Source organism: Ylistrum balloti, unplaced genomic scaffold (assembly GCF_031769215.1).
Source record: "Ylistrum balloti isolate Yb309-2 unplaced genomic scaffold, AGI_CSIRO_Ybal_v1 Utg369760, whole genome shotgun sequence".
NCBI classification, from domain to species: Eukaryota; Metazoa; Mollusca; class Bivalvia; order Pectinida; family Pectinidae; genus Ylistrum; species Ylistrum balloti.
Window position 1 is genome coordinate 460504 of NW_026781959.1, and position 17780 is coordinate 478283.

Genomic DNA, 17780 nt, shown 5'->3' on the forward strand with positions numbered 1-17780 from the left:
TTGTACAACACTTCAGTGTGCTTTTGTCTCGATACCTCTGTATCTTGGAATTTATTTGTGAAATTTATCGTGGAATTTGTTGTGAAATTGAATCAGCTGTTGTGAAATCAGCTGTCATTGTGAAAGTTCAAGTGTAAAATTCAAAATAAGTGTGCGATTGTGAACTTGGAACACCTGGTGAATCATCTAAAGTTCAAGAATATCATAATCCACTCTGAATTTAGAAAAGGAAAAAGATTGTGATTATAATAACCTGTATATGTGGTCATGGTGAATCTAAAGAGTGGGGCACCTGTCCAGTACAAGGAAGTCCCAACACACGCTGCTGATGAGGGTGGAAGCAGTGGGGACGAGATTCCTGCCTCAAACGAATTGACCGATGCGGTGACTGACCCGCTCACACAAAATGGAGATGTAGAGGCACCTTCATCTCCTACAGAGGAAAGCGCACAGACTGCTAGTCCAAAAGCTGGAAATGTACCTGATAGTAAAGCGGCAGGCAGCAGTCGATTTCTTGTCTCACCTGCGATTGTGATTTGTGATGAGACGGGTAACAACATCAGCAGCTCTGAACCCGTCGTGGAAGAAAATAACAGTGATGGTGAGGCTTTCCTTTATTATAGAATAAGTTGTATAAAGAGTGTCTGATGATACCCAGTATAATGTTAAGTGATACAGTATACAGACTGGCTGTGATACCCAGCATAGTGTCTTGTGATACAGGATATATACTGGCTGATGATACCCGGTATAGTGTCTAGTGAAACAGTATAAAGTCTAGTGATACAGTATAGTATCTAGTGATACAGTGTACATACTGGCTGTGATACCCAGTATAGTGTCTAGTGATAAAGTATAGTGTCTAGTGATACAGTATAGTGTCTAGTAATACAGTATACTGACTGACTGTGATACCCAGTATAGTGTCTAGTGATACAGCATAGTGTCTAGTGATACAGTATAGTGTCTGGTGATACTGTATAAAGACTGGCTGTGATACCCAGTATAGTGTCTAGTGATACAGTATAGTGTCTAGTGATACAGTATACTGACTGGCTGTGATACCTAGTGATAAAGTGTAGTGTCTAGTGATACAGTATAGTGTCTAGTGATACAGTATAGTGTCTGGTGATACAGTATACAGACTGGCTAGTGATACCCAGTATAGTGTCAAATGATACAGTAAACAGACTGGCTATGATATCCAGTATCATGTCTAGTGATAATTATAGATAGTGTCTAGAAATACAGGTTTAAAGGGATCTGTGCAGTTTGACTGACTTAAGATGAAATCTACACAATACATCCTATATACTTCCATTCAGGATTCAATATTGTAAAACAAAAATGATTGCATTGAGAGTATATATAGGTCAAAGAGAAAATTTTGACTTAAATTGGTCATAGTAAAAGGGTAACAAAGTGGTATATGTGAAGGTTTTAATTTAATCTTGGTTGTACGAGGAGCAGTACGAGGAGCAGGACAAAGCAGTAAATATATAAGGTTTGGTATTAATTGCTCCTACCAGTACTAACAGAAACGCCTGTAGGGAGACTTTTCATCATGCAAAGCCATATGTGGCATGACATGCAGGTGGTACCCACTGACCACTGCAGGAATTGGGGTGACCAGCAACTCCTCAGTAAGGAACGACACTGGATTAACATACTCAAAACTTGCTACCCTGTCGGCAAGAACAAGAGATGATCTTGATTCTTCAACCTGGCAATCAGTACATCTTACGCCACCAACTCATATAGGAATAGGATTGCCCCCACCCCTACCCTATGTTTTTCCCTCATTACTTCCTTTCCAGATTTATTGCATTCCTCATTCTTTTCCTAAGGCTCTGCATTTGTTCCTATTTAAGATTGGTGCCAATTATTAACTCTAGTCTGGAAGTAGAAAATCTAGTTTTCTGGGACCAGTTTTTGTAGGCGAGTTGATGAATCTGGGGCCTAATTAACCACATTCAATATATTTATTTTTAAATTTGGTGCATTTAACTGGTGATTTTTAATACATTTAATTGTAACTATTCATTCATTCATTCATTCATTCATTCATTCATTTTTTCACAATGAATTTTTTTATCTTTAATCAAACAATTCCTTTGTGTACTGGTAAACTACTTTCCTTGGAATGTGAAAGAAATTATTTTCTCTGTGATCACATATAGGCTCAGTGGCCACAGTACACAACATACCAACATTTATATAAAATATTTTTTATATTTGAATCGCCATCTTTCATACCACAACCATCAATAGATGTGATGTAATTTATTTATTATTATTGTCTTGATAAAGGGGCAGATTGCTTAGAAGATTTGACAGTTCACTCATCTGTACTGTTGTCATTACTTCATTGATCATGTATCTGTTCCAGTAATACACATCCAACACTTGTTTGTTAGGATCCAGTGCCAATGTGTTGGACCGTACCATCGAAATTACTCACTAGATTCTATATATATATATGTATATAAATGTGATATTCCTATACCAGAAAGGTTATGAGACACAATAAGTTACATATACTAATATCACAAGTGTTGTATACAGGGTGGTTGTATGTAGACATTATGAATGTATGATGAGAAGGGATGATAGATATAGAGGTTACAAGTTTACCGGGAATATACGCTAGAAAATTTAGATGTTCATTAAAGATCAGCAAATTAACTTATGTTACTACCTGAAAGGGTGACAATTAGATACCATACAGGGCAACAATTAGATACCTTACAGGGTGACAATTAGATACCACACAGGGCAACAATTAGATACCATACAGGGCAACAATTAGATACCTTACAGGGTGACAATTAGATACCACACAGGGCAACAATTAGATACTATACAGGGCAACAATTAGATACCTTACAGGGTGACAATTAGATACCTTACAGGGCAACAATTAGATACCTTACAGGGCAACAATTAGATACCTTACAGGGTGACAATTAGATACCTTACAGGGCAACAATTAGATACCTTACAGGGCAACAATTAGATACCTTACAGGGTGACAATTAGATACCTTACAGGGTGACAATTAGATACCTTACAGGGCAACAATTAGATACCTTACAGGGTGACAATTAGATACCTTACAGGGCAACAATTAGATACCTTACAGGGCAACAATTAGATACCTTACAGGGTGACAATTAGATACCTTACAGGGTGACAGATACCTTACAGGGTGACAGATACCTTACAGGGTGACAGATACCTCTTACAGGGTGACAAATACCTTCCAGAGTAAAGGTTTTTAGAATATATGGATACTTGTGTGTCATTTTATAGAGATTTTTGTTTGGATTGTAAGTTGAAATATGTAGATTTTTTATAATCAAGGTTGTTAATAAGAAAGTAGTCATTGTAGGAAATGATTCTGAATACTGAATAAGATCAGTGATTAAGACAGATTCTTAATACTGAATAAGGTCAGTGATTAAGACAGATTCTTAATACTGAATAAGGTCCGTGATTAAGACAGATTCTTAATACTGAATAAGGTCAGTGATTAAGACAGATTCTTAATACTGAATAAGGTCCCCGATTAAGACAGATTCTTAATACTGAATAAGATCAGTGATTAAGACAGATTCTAAATACTGAATAAGGTCAGTGATTAAGACAGATTCTTAATACTGAATAAGGTCTGTGATTAAGACAGATTTGAATACTGAATAAGGTCCGTGATTAAGACAGATTCTTAATACTGAATAAGATCAGTGATTAAGACAGATTCTAAATACTGAATAAGGTCCCCGATTAAGACAGATTCTTAATACTGAATAAGGTCAGTGATTAAGACAGATTCTTAATACTGAATAAGGTCCGTGATTAAGACAGATTTGAATACTGAATAAGGTCAGTGAATAAGACAGATTATGAACAATGAATAAGGTCCGTGATTAAGACAGATTCTGAATACTGAATAAGGTCAGTGATTAAGACAGATTCTGAATACTGAATAAGGTCCGTGATTAAGACAGATTCTGAATACTGAATAAGGTCTGTGATTAAGACAGATTTGAATACTGAATAAGGTCCGTGATTAAGAAAGATTCTTAATACTGAATAAGATCAGTGATTAAGACAGATTCTAAATACTGAATAAGGTCTGTGATTAAGACAGATTTGAATACTGAATAAGGTCCGTGATTAAGACAGATTCTTAATACTGAATAAGGTCAGTGATTAAGACAGATTCTTAATACTGAATAAGGTCCCCGATTAAGACAGATTCTTAATACTGAATAAGATCAGTGATTAAGACAGATTCTAAATACTGAATAAGGTCAGTGATTAAGACAGATTCTTAATACTGAATAAGGTCTGTGATTAAGACAGATTTGAATACTGAATAAGGTCCGTGATTAAGACAGATTCTTAATACTGAATAAGATCAGTGATTAAGACAGATTCTTAATACTGAATAAGGTCCCCGATTAAGACAGATTCTTAATACTGAATAAGGTCAGTGATTAAGACAGATTCTTAATACTGAATAAGGTCCGTGATTAAGACAGATTTGAATACTGAATAAGGTCTATGATTAAGACAGATTCTGAATACTGAATAAGATCAGTGATTAAGACAGGTTATCAGAAATGACCAGTAAGAGTGTAGTATTAGTCACATAGGTATAAGAACAGGGAGGGAGGTAGGGACACAGACACACAGAGAGCAGTTAGCTCAGTAGTGTAATTAATGTAAGAACACATGTTTAATGATAACAGTAAAACGGGATAGTACAGCTTACCTTACATGTTTCAACTTGTGGGAATTCCCTTTCTGTCTGTAGAGAAATCAAGCAGCTTTTACTTCGAGTCATGTTGTAGAAGATGAACTTCTAGGTGAGGAGCTAAGACTATAGTAATTACTACAGTAAGGTCAGACCATGAAAAAATCTAGATATACTGAATCACAAAATAAGAATGTTTCGATTTATTCTGATTGTTTCCAACGTTTAATAAAAAATTGAATTTATACAAAACATTTATTGCAATAATACAATTTCTGAGAAGGTCCCACATCATTACCAGAACTATTTATACACAAAATTGGTTACTTCTGTGTCTGTCTGTGAATATAATGTAGACTCGCATTTCTCCACTCAACAACATTGACAACATTCTCAAGGTCAAATGTCACCAAGATTAGATTACTGAAAGTATGTCCTTGTCATGAAATTGGTGAGGCCATATTTATAGTGTAACCCTTGTCAGTTCATATGTCCTGAAACAGGTTTCCATAGTTTGTTTTCATTGTCACATGTGACAGTCGTAGAAACATAGGCATTACCTTTCTGTTGGCAGCTTAGTAATGGCTGTGGCATCAATATTTGTGTTAAATTCCTCACCAGACCTACCTAATGTTTTTATATATAAGCAAGAACATCTTAATTGGTAAAAATTTCATCAATTAAGATTTTAACAATTAGTGGATTAGTGGACTTTGTCAGTTAATTATGGCATGTTTTAGGTTTAGCTTCACATTGAGCTTAAATAATTTCTCTCTCTTTAAATACCAGCTATAATAACAAAACCAGGAAAATACTTGTAATTGTTGTGTTTGGAGACAATGACTGTCAATCTGGCATGTGACTTCAAACTATGGTGTTGGGAATCCGGTCAAAATATCCAAACTTGGGTGGAGTTATTGCCCTTTGCACTAAGAATATTCTGTAAGATGGCAGGTTCACAGACTCTTTCCATTATTTTAGGAGATGATGACTTCAGATTATGTGTGTGTGTGACGTCAATGTCTTTTCTGATTGTCAGAATTCCAGTGGAAAAAACCTAGTTTAGATTGGGTTATAGCTATTTTACACTTGGAATATCATGTAAAGAGGCAGTTTTCCTGAAAGTTTTCACTCGCAAGTCAATCATTTACCACAGTGATGCTCAACTGCAGCAAGTCAGTTATTTGCCTACATTGATGAGACTGTCAGTTGGTTAGCTGTAATATGTTCCTCAAACATTAAACCCTATACCAATACAAAATCAATTTTTTGTCTACTTGTGTTATTTATCGAAACAAGCAATTTTTCTCCGTAATCAGTTCAGAAAAATGTGACTGTTTAGCTTGACAATTGATAATTTTGCTATCAGATACCATTCTGTGGTGAATTGTTGCTCTGTTGGTAATTTACATCTGTTTAAAATCCTTGTCATCCCTCCTACAACACATGTCAATATGTGAGGAGGGTGTGGCAGCATTCTTTTCATAATGTCATTCCTAGTTACTAAGGGATAATCTGTTCTCCTTGCAACAATCACTTTGACAATTTTATCTCCTTGGTGAAAGAGTTCTTTACTTCAACATATATGTATACCAATATACTATACCTTTAATTATATTTTTTAATAGTAATTTTGGACTGTGCTGTTTATTTGGTGACATCATTCAGCATTACAAGACACACTGATATATAAGCATCTGTAGCACTTTAGTGATGTTGAATTGTTTTAGTACATAAACAATCTTTGTGAGGAAGCTATTTCGCAATGTCTGGTATTATCAGTATAGGGTTATAGAGTTGGACGAGATAAACCAGGCTGAGACCAGTAATACCTAATATATAACAGTCTGCTACTTTACAGACTACTGATCAACACATGCACCCAATATTTACTTTATTTAACTGTATTTATCTGATTTGCCCTGCAGTAAGCTTATGGCAGGTAATAAGCCCACCCATATCCATATGTATCTGTATTATGCTGTAATAATAAGCCTACAATTCCCGATTTTTAGGGACCATCACGAAGTTGATGGTCTACTTGAAGGATTAATATGGTGCTATGATTAACAGTCGATGTCTTGTCCTCTATAAATTAGGGAGGATCTATTGAAGGAGCTGAACAGTCCTATTTACAGACCCTGTTAGAATGGACACCTTTATATTCAACATATAACAGACATATTTTTGCTGAGATAGTATTAGCTTAAGTGCAGTATTTTCTGTTCTATATGAAGAATTAAGGCTCTTTATTACTATTTTTGACAATCACAAAAAAAAACAGATACCAATTGAGAGCCTTCAGCTTTGTGAATGAAAATTAGAATACAATAACTGTCATATATTTTACTATAAGAATCCACAAAGCTGATGTATGACCACATACAATAGCTGTCTCACCATCGATATCCTTGTGGTAGCTCTGGAATATTTTCAAGCCAGCTCCAAATTTTCCATGCTATGCCTGAAGAACAAAGTGTAGTAAGGAGACTAGCTTCCGATGGATACCATTAATAGTGCTGTTCCTAAAACATCCATAACGTATAAAATAAAACGGTTTAAAAATCACATCTGTCTTCCTCGGGCTGAAGCTGCCTGGGAAGAATTCACAAGGCAACTTTTGTTGTGGTTTTTTTATTGATATAGTTTTGCGAATTTAAAGACTCTAGTTGAGTTATAAACACAAAGTCAGACAGAGCAGCTCACATTAAGTTTACCAACCACCATGCACTTATCCATGAAGCCTAACCCGTCTAGTCACTCAACTGTGAGTAAAACTTGTCCAGTCGAGTAACTAACATGTTTATTACAACAAGTCAGACTCATCCTGTGGAGTCACTTAAACAGTGAGTAAAACTTGTCGAGTTGAGTAACTAAGATGTTAATTACAACAAGTCAGACTCATCCTGTGGAGTCACTTAACAGTGAGTAAAACTTGTCCAGTCGAGTAACTAACATGTTCATTACAACAAGTCAGACTCATCCTATGGAGTCACTTAAACAGTGAGTAAAACTTGTCCAGTCGAGTAACTAACATGTTTATTACAACAAGTCAGACTCATCCTGTGGAGTCACTTAAACAGTGAGTAAAACTTGTCGAGTTGAGTAACTAAGATGTTAATTACAACAAGTCAGACTCATCCTGTGGAGTCACTTAACAGTGAGTAAAACTTGTCCAGTCGAGTAACTAACATGTTCATTACAACAAGTCAGACTCATCCTATGGAGTCACTTAAACAGTGAGTAAAACTTGTCCAGTCGAGTAACTAACATGTTTATTACAACAAGTCAGACTCATCCTGTGGAGTCACTTAAACAGTGAGTAAAACTTGTCGAGTTGAGTAACTAAGATGTTAATTACAACAAGTCAGACTCATCCTGTGGAGTCACTTAACAGTGAGTAAAACTTGTCCAGTCGAGTAACTAACATGTTCATTACAACAAGTCAGACTCATCCTATGGAGTCACTTAAACAGTGAGGAAAACTTGTCCAGTCGAGTAACTAACATGTTTATTACAACAAGTCAGACTCATCCTGTGGAGTCACTTAAACAGTGAGTAAAACTTGTCGAGTTGAGTAACTAAGATGTTAATTTCAACAAGTCAGACTCATCCTGTGGAGTCACTTAACAGTGAGTAAAACTTGTCCAGTCGAGTAACTAACATGTTCATTACAACAAGTCAGACTCATCCTATGGAGTCACTTAAACAGTGAGTAAAACTTGTCCAGTCGAGTAACTAACATGTTAATTACAACAAGTCAGACTCATCCTGTGGAGTCACTTAACAGTGAGTAAAACTTGTCCAGTCGAGTAACTAACATGTTAATTACAACAAGTCAGACTCATCCTATGGAGTCACTTAAACAGTGAGTAAAACTTGTCCAGTCAAGTAACTAACATGTTAATTACAACAAGTCAGACTCATCCTGTGGAGTCACTTAAACAGTGAGTAAAACTTGTCCAGCCGAGTAACTAACATGTTAATTACAACAAGTCAAACTTGCCCAGTTGAGTCACCTACCTGCCAGTCAAACTTATCAGTTGATTCATATATCGCTACAATGTGAGTCAAAGTCGTCGAGTAAAGTCACTAACACCTAAGTCAAAGTCATGTCAAGTAAGTCAATTTAATCAAGTTGAGTCTCTAACCAGTAAAGTAAGTGTCTAATAAAATAAAATTATACAGATTCTGTTTTTTGTTCGTGATGTCAATTTAGTTAAATGGAATATCTAAATTACATATAAAATAAATTTAGGGAAACATAGTGGTCCATAGACTACATTCTGTCATTATGAACCAAAACAGAGCTCTTCAGAATCTCATGTAATTGATTTATACCCAGCTCTGTTTATAGATAACAGCATATTATTACCCATATTATCAGGCAATATGTGTTTAAGAGGAAGAAAAAAGGTTGCTGAAATCATAGTATTGTGTTTATTGTTGCTTTTAGAGGTTCTCCAGCAGTTCGCACAAATTACAGTCAGACAAGATTTAGAGATCAATCAATCAACATAGGTTTCCTTATATAACTATAGACTTTGGTAGATTTTTCCTGCTCTTGGTTTCTGGTTATACTGGACATCCTGTATTTTCACACCTGCCAGGAATTACTTCTCACCTCTGGTGGTCTGTGTTCTAGCTCGGAGAAAAATATGTTGACCATATGCGTGTCTTGTTGATGATTAGTGTACCTTTGTAAAGAGAATATCAGTCACTTTGTCTTCTCCTAATTTTGGAAATTAATTTGTAAAGGGAGTCGATCTTGGTGTATTCAAATCATCTGCTAAATGGCTAGATGACCCACAAACCTGTTGTTTATTTCAGACCCAGCATTGAATGATACATCAATGTTAGGGAGGTTGGTACAGTGGAAAGAACACTCACCTTCCACAAAACCCAGTGAGGTTTTATTTCCTTATTGGTGATTAAACAAAAGTCACATATTGCTCAATCATTTCAGTTTCCTCATCATCTCTTTTTCTAACATCTGTTGGACTCTGCAATCTTCAACCTGGTCCAGTAGGAGTGATTAGAATTTGTTGACCGTATATAACCAAGAATATGCTCCAGGAAAAATAATTTTGCATGGAAACAGATATACTACAAGAAAAAGTTTAGCTTTGTATAGCAATTAATGTGACAGTGTGAACCGTAACATGATCACTTCTGATAATTTCATGTGATATCTAATCATCTTTCTAACTTATAACTGCAAAGGGAGGTAATTTAGTTGAACTGATAAATGAAAAGGGAGGTAATTTAGTTGAACTGATAAGTGAAAAGGGAGGTAATGTAGTTGAATCAAAGAATTTTAGAATATTTGTTCATTTTTGACAAAGAATTTTTATCATCATTCGTTCAAGATTGATTTATTTTGGTCTGGTGCTGACAGGCTCATCTGAGGCAAGAAGCTTCTGTTACAGAATGTCAGTCCTTGACTGAGAGAGATACGTCTGACTACATACAAGTAATAGATTCTATCAATCAATCTGAGTAGCTCTGAATCTCCAAAATTCAGCATTATTGACTGAGAGGCAGAATTAAGGGGAATATTTCAGAAATAACTTGCATTTGATTTGACTTGTTGCTTAAAACTATGAAGGGTAGGACACCTGGATTTGTATCTAGAGTGCAGGACAACTTGATTTACAGTGGATCTTTGTTGGAACAACTGGACTTTGAGTGGCTAGAGGGTGGGACAACTGGATTTGTTGTGGCTAGGATGCAGGACAACTTAATTTACAATGGCTCTGTATTGGAACAACTAGATTTGCAGTGATGGTATGTTGGAACAACTGGACTTAGAGTGGCTGGAGGGTGGCACAACTGAATTTGTAGTAGCCATATAGGGTGGGACAACTGGATTTCTTGTGGCTAGAGTGCAGGACAACTGGATTTACAGTGGATCTATATTGCAACAACTGGATTTACAATTGGGTAAGGGTTGGACAACTGGATTTGTAGTAGCGGCAGGGTGGGACAACTGGATTTGTAGTAGCGGCAGGGTGGGACAACTGGATTTGTAGTGGCTGTAGAGGGTGGGACAACTGGATTTGTAGTGGCTGTAGAGGGTGGGACAACTGGATTTGTAGTAGCATCAGGGTGGGACAACTGGATTTGTAGCACTTGTGGGCAGGACAACTGGATTTGTAGCACTTGTGGGCAGGACAACTAGATTTGCAGTGACTGCAAATTAAAGGTTATGTAATCTTGGATCCAGTGGATGTTGACGATGGACTCATTAGCTTCTGTTTTAAGACAGAACATGTCGTGGTGTGTTGATGCTAGGACAGACTTTCCCATGGTATGACGAGAAGTAATTCAATCTATACTGAGGTGATCTGATAGTTTTTGGTCCATTTCTGAAGTAAATGCCAAAATTAGACTTTTATTGTTGCCTGTAAATGGCAAACAATTTCCTGAGAGCTTCCAGCCACACATTTTGACTACATTCTGTGATCATCACAGCTAACTGTTCCACTGTGTCATTCTGAGTAGATGGAAGTATACAGGCAGTACAACGTCACAGAAAATGTGTGAACGCACTAGCCTTTGTCAAACACAATCGACCTATTAAAAGTGAAGGCAGGTTACAGTCTTTTACTTAAACTAGATTTATTGGTGTGATTTTCTCTTTGTGTGGTGATATAGATTAGTCTATAAGAAAACCTTTTAAAGTTCTGCTTTCCTTATCGCAAATAAAAAAAAAGGTTTCATAAATTACAATTTAACATTTTCTGAACTCGCTTTTACAAAAAAGTGGTGTCGTTTGATAAGATTTAAGTTGTCTTGAGAATAGCTGACAAAAGGTTTTGTGTACCTGAATCAGTCCGCAACACTATAAGGCATGGAATTTAAGGGTGGTCACTGTTAATGAAAATGTCCATTTTCTGATTTAATTGAAAAAAGTACAAACTTAACTTTGTTTATATCCCTAATTGAATATTCTATTCCAATTAACTCCTAAAAGATCTCTTTACATAACTTATGAAGAAAATCCATATATGATGAATTTGTCAGACTGACAAGATAATATCTAAATTTGGCAACTATATTTTACCCCCAAATTCAATAATGCTTTGTGATATTTATGGTGAAATAGAATTAAACTCACCATGTCACTACTGTCCCATATTTTGGTGCACCTTTCCCTTTATTGTAGCCTCATTTTCATTAGACGTCGTTGTTCTAAATAAAGCTTTGGATCACACTGTTTTTAGGAAAGTATTCTCCTGGTCAAGCTGACCACTGGAGCATATGTGGGAAATTTGAAAGTTGGTCTATAATTTATAGGATGACAGTGACCAGTGTTCAGCCTGTCTCCCTGTAAGGCACTTTGTGGTTATTTGTTTCCCTTACCCTGGACAAGTAAATGCACGCTGTTTCCTCATTTGAGATTTACTTGTGTTGAGACAAGATACATGTGTTCTTTGGATGTTCTGAAAACGATTGAAGTGATGTCACTGACATGACCTGAAAGTGGATCTACTTTTATGAGGTCAAACCCATACACTAGTTCTGTTACTGAAATCTTGTGTTATCCTCAGAACTGTGTCAAGCATGGTGTTTGACAACTTAATAATCTTTCTCCGAGGGTGGAAAAGTCCACCAATCTCGCCCTAAAGAGTGTGAAAGATTCTATTGGTCATACACTGTGTGTTCTCCACCACTTCACAAACCTTTATTTATATATATATATATATATATTTATAGTGTTAGAATTTCACTAGTAATAACGTGTAGACAGTCATGATTTAGTCACAACAGTTTAGGAGGGTTGCTTGTTTTGATGCATACACTACAGATTAGATCCTGAATTTTGGTTTTAACACAAGACGATTCCAATATCAATGAAATCAGCAAAAAGTAAGATGTGCACGATTTAGCTTTAAATGGTCCCTCTTGTTTTTAGCCAATCAAAATGCCTGTTTCAATCACTGATGCTATGGAAGCTCTGCCCCAATTCCTGTCAAGTAGTGGATAGATTTTGGTCAAGATGTAGGTTGATATATATATAAAAGGGCTTCAAATGTTTGCGTTCACGGATTATTTGTCAAAATTATTGTTTATGATGATTCATAGTATACATATCCGAAATTTGTCAGATGTCTCTGAATGTCAAAGGTTTTTGTTTAGCTGTGCTGCTACTGAAGTTGATACCTAGATTGGGAATATGACTTACTGTAAATGATGTAATGTATATCTCAACATTGTGACAAACCCACATGGAAGTGAATTGAAATATGTCACTAACATTAATGCCATTGGGCTCTCCATCTCACATTTCAGTGATGTAGTTGAGCAGGTTTTTATAATAAATTTCTCCAATGTCGAGGTGAATCATCTGCCACAGCAACGAAGATGGCCACTATATGTGGGCTAGTGTCAGAATGATTGTCATGGCAACAAGTTGGTGATTCATGAGTATATCAGAAAATAGACCATGAAAGTTACCCATGCTACATATACTCCTGTGTTATGGTGTACTTCTGTGTAAGTAGGTCGCAGTGACCTATTTTTTCAGCTTCACAAACTTAGATTTAGCTTTATTTTTATCAATGTGAAAGCAAGGCATTATTTGTATTAACTGTCTTTTGAGATAATAAACAGAATACATATTCTGCTGATTTTCTTAAGATTCACAACTTGTAACCATGTTTTTCAGGGAAATAGTGTATTCAAAGATGAGATTTCAAATTATTCTCTTTATCAATGCTGATACGTTTTTTAGACTTTGTTATATACTGTAAGTGATAAAAATTGGTTCTCTCATTGCCCTATAGTAGATTTATTTAATGCACTTCTATGATCTAATATAGGTAAGTGTAGTGATCTTATACAGGTGTTGTCCTACCAGTATCCCACTAATCCGCTATAGTTTACATCCCTTAAATCTCCAGTACCTGGAGGTCTTTACCTTAACACACACATTATACAATATGATGATAAGAGAGGTCAATGTTTTGTTTTGGCGTGCTCAGGTAATGTGTAAATAATGAAAAGAGAATTGAGCCTTTCACTTAGGTTATCAGACACCATCAAAGTTCATTGAGTCTGTCCTCACATTTTTTCCAGTATGTGTGACGTTAACCAGAAGTAGCCAAGGTTGTCGGTTTTCTACCAAGGTCAACAGAGGATAGCCAGGGTCAGTGTCTCCATATTTGTTGTCCTGGTCAGTTCATATGAGGTCAGCTAAGACAACCAAGGTCATCAGCATTTCTCTAAATGTTGACTGAGGTCAATAGTTGTGTCACCACCTTGTAGCTTTAAGGATTGGGTGAAGACAGAGATATGGACTGTGTGAGGGGTTCAAGTATAACTGACCTTGGGTAACCTAATGTCATAGGGCTTACAAGACTATGTCCTGTGTCACTGAAAAATGTCTGACATGGCATCAATGTTATAAATTAGCATTTTAAAGTTTTTGTTGTTTTATGTTGCACATCCAGTTGTCATCCAATTTTAACTTGTTCTTATCCTGGCTGATATTTTTTCTGTAGGATTTTGTTAAATCTTACGTGATAACCTCTTTGAAATTAGCCTGTTTTTGTGCCTCTGCCAGTAAAATGGTGAGGTAACACTATCACTTCCTCTTCATCCTTTACAATGTAGATATACACTTTTTTATGTCTGGTTCTTAATCTGTAATTTTCATGGAGGCTGATATTTTTTTAACTTCCTGTTTCTTCTCAAATCCAACATTATTGGTTTTATGTTTTATGTTGTACCTCTTTTAGTTTTAGTGTAATGTTCTGGATAAAATTTAAGTATGAAAAATAGCAAAGGGCTATCACTCCTAAACTATGCTAAAGAAAGTGTGGTTCTGGTTCACTGCACTTCTCTGTGTTGAGTTCTATCTACCTATTATATTTCATATTGGTACCTCTTATAGTTTTAGTGTGATGCTCCGGACAAAATAATGAGGGATGGACAAATGTTCGGACAGATTGACGGATGGACAAAGCAGCAACTCTATGCTCTTCCTTCCCATTGTCTGTTATATTAGGGTCATTAATTATCTTTGTTTATTATATTAAGCTCAAGAATTTTAAACCATCATTGTCTATAATAGGGTTATTAATTGGTAACCACTTTTGGCTACAGTATGGCGGGTAATTATTTTTTAACAACCTTTGTCTATTAATTTGGAGTCATTGATTTTTAACCACCATTATTTCCTGTCTTGAATCGTTGATTTTTTTGTTTAACTTAATTGATGTAAACCTTGGGCGATCTCAAGGTCAAGGATTTGGAGGTCACATCACCCCTTTTGTTAATTAAGATTTGTCAAAATGATCTGCATAGAGCATTAAGCATCAATGTTTTATAGACATTTTGAATCTTTTATGCATAACTGATAACTTTTCAGCAAAAAATTAATCAAACAAGGCGTATCATTATCTCCTTTTATGTAATTGTTGAGACACAAACATTCTTCAGTTTATGTGGAAGAAAATATTCTGCATCAAACAGAAAATGAAATAAATGTATGACTTAAGACGGAATCCAGGTCATTACGTGCAAAAAAGCCAATGGGTATGTGGATGAGTGAAACAGCATTACCGTAGTGGACCAAAGTCATTATAGACCTTTGGAGAGGTGGACTAAAACATCCTAACAGTCTTTGTGTACCACAGCTAAAACAGAACACTGTTATAATGCACTAAACAGATCTTTTATGATTTACAGGCAGCTACAGGGCTTCAAGTGAATCATTAGATAGTCCATGTATAGCAATCTATTGATGTTGAGGATAGGAAGGATGCATTAAAATTTAATGCTATTATCATACCATAAATAATCGCAAAAGTAATATGATGTATTATTTTAACATATTGAATAGTTTTGAAAATACAATAAAGAACTTAACTGAAGTTTAATGTTAAGAGTATCAATATTATATTATCTAGACTAACTTAAACTTTGAAGTATATCCTGATAAGTGTTTCAAGGCTTGAGCAATAGAGTATTTTTCCCGATCAGATAAAGAAATCCTGGCATGGTGGAGCTGTGATGTTTTATTCACTTGTTAATTTGCTCTCCTTCCAATTGTCTTCTTGTATGGAATATTTTGAAATAGAAACAAGTTTCCTGATGTATCAGTTATATAATTGCCTGGTATGGTCTATGTTGTTAATTAGAGGGGGTGATATTTCATGTTGATTAAACTAGTTTAAACAGTGATTAGTACAATCAATTACCCATCAATATCTTAATGACACTATCGATTAACCCCTTTGACCTTGCCTTATTGTTTAAGGATCATCTAAATGCTCGTTGTTCTGTTTCCACTGAAGGATAATTCTTAGTTTTAAAGACATTCTTCAGAATGTTTGACATTTTACCTTCACAAAGAGTGTATGTAAATTGAAGAAATTACGTACATTGCAATTATTTTTTAAAGGAAATCACCTGTCCTGCTGGAATTAAATATATATAATAAAAACATACCTGTAATGTTCTCATTGTTACGATATTCACATTTTTGATATTTTTCTGCAACATTACTCAGAATTGATGCTGAAGTAATTCATACATCAATCCTATGTCAGTAGCAAAAAAAATGTGTTTTAAAGCCCTGTAAAAAAAATTGACAGATAAAGTGATTTTTTTTCTTTTGTAAATAAACTGTTTCACAGGGAGCAAATGACAACCAACAAGTTTGAAGATGGATGGCCTTGTATTTATTGTATAGTGCCCTAAGTGAACATTCCCCTGACAATCGTTAGTTTTCAGGAAAGCATTATCAATAATTGTAAACACACTAGATGGTACTTAGGGAACAATTTTATAAACACCTCTTTGTCCTGATGAGGAGACAATTTTACAAACACGTCTTTGTCTCAATGATTCATTGGGTTATCCTCAGAGTCCTCTGGACGACTTGAGATTACAGGTAAATGATACCACTATTGAGATTTGAACTCTCGAAGACCCATGTTGATAAGATAACTACCAGCTGTAGCTTTACATGTGAAGTCTTGTGGTGTGTGATCTATTGTTGGCAATAAACATCTTGTAGATTTTATAATATCTTAGTTTTCAGTTCAAGGTTTTGAGTTTTCATTTGTCAACAATCAATTAAAAAAAACCGCAACAGTCTAAGACTTTGTTTAAGTATCTGTAGTAGTATAACTGTGGTAAAGAAACCCAGTTTTTCTCTCCAACCTGTTTAATATCATTAAATGAAAATTGTATTAGGTTAGATACATATAACAGTATATCTATGGTATTTGATAGGTATGTTATCTCTCCTCTCATAATCTCAGTAACAAATGCTTGATAAAGATACAGACATCCTGGGAAAGTACATGTATGTGTATATATCAAATTTCATAACAAAGGGCAGACAACTCAACTGTGAAGGTCAAACACACATGCCAAGCTGTGAAGGAGAGATAATGATTTTATGCATCATATAGGGACTTTCCTTAATATACATGTAAGGATGACCTTGAATGTGAGCATTCCTTACCAGATTTTGTCTATTTTTTCTCGGTTCATCTGACTAAATGTTAAATTTATGCTATTACTAAACCTTCCTTATTTTCACTACAGTGATAATTAAATCCATATGAATTTTTCCTCATGTTCTCGGAGCAAAATGTTTAAGTATTGTTATCTTGAATCTAGTTTAAAATCTAACTTACTTATAGATTCCTATTGCTGAAAATGTGCTTTATTGACACGAGAAAGAATTTTTATGAAATCCTTATCAGGAAGTTTCTTTTGTTTTGCCTGTCAATATCGTACATGTGGATGCAAGATTGTATAAGGCATTTGCAGGGTGTTTTACTCTCTCAGTAGATGTACACTTGTTAAATAATAGACAACTAATGGGAGACTGTAAACACCACCATGGTGTTGATAGGCAGACCATCTGTTCCAGCAATGAACTTGTGTGATCTGTGTGCTGATGATGATAAGGAATTTGGGGGCATTGGGTCCATAAGTCCTCAGAATCTCATGTGAGCAGGACTTTTATAATTAGTGAAGATGGATCCTGTGGAAATGT

The 17780-nt window shown here is 35.4% G+C and overlaps 1 protein-coding gene across 1 annotated transcript in view; it reads left to right on the plus strand.

The window, feature by feature from the left end:
• Positions 1-267: 267 nt before the first annotated feature.
• Positions 268-17780, plus strand: part of LOC132543626 (solute carrier family 12 member 4-like) — a 64353-nt gene continuing 46840 nt past the window's right edge. Inside the window, exon 1 of the mRNA XM_060207142.1 lies at positions 268-601. Coding sequence (XP_060063125.1) covers positions 268-601 — 334 coding nt within the window. The remainder of the gene's footprint in view (positions 602-17780) is intronic.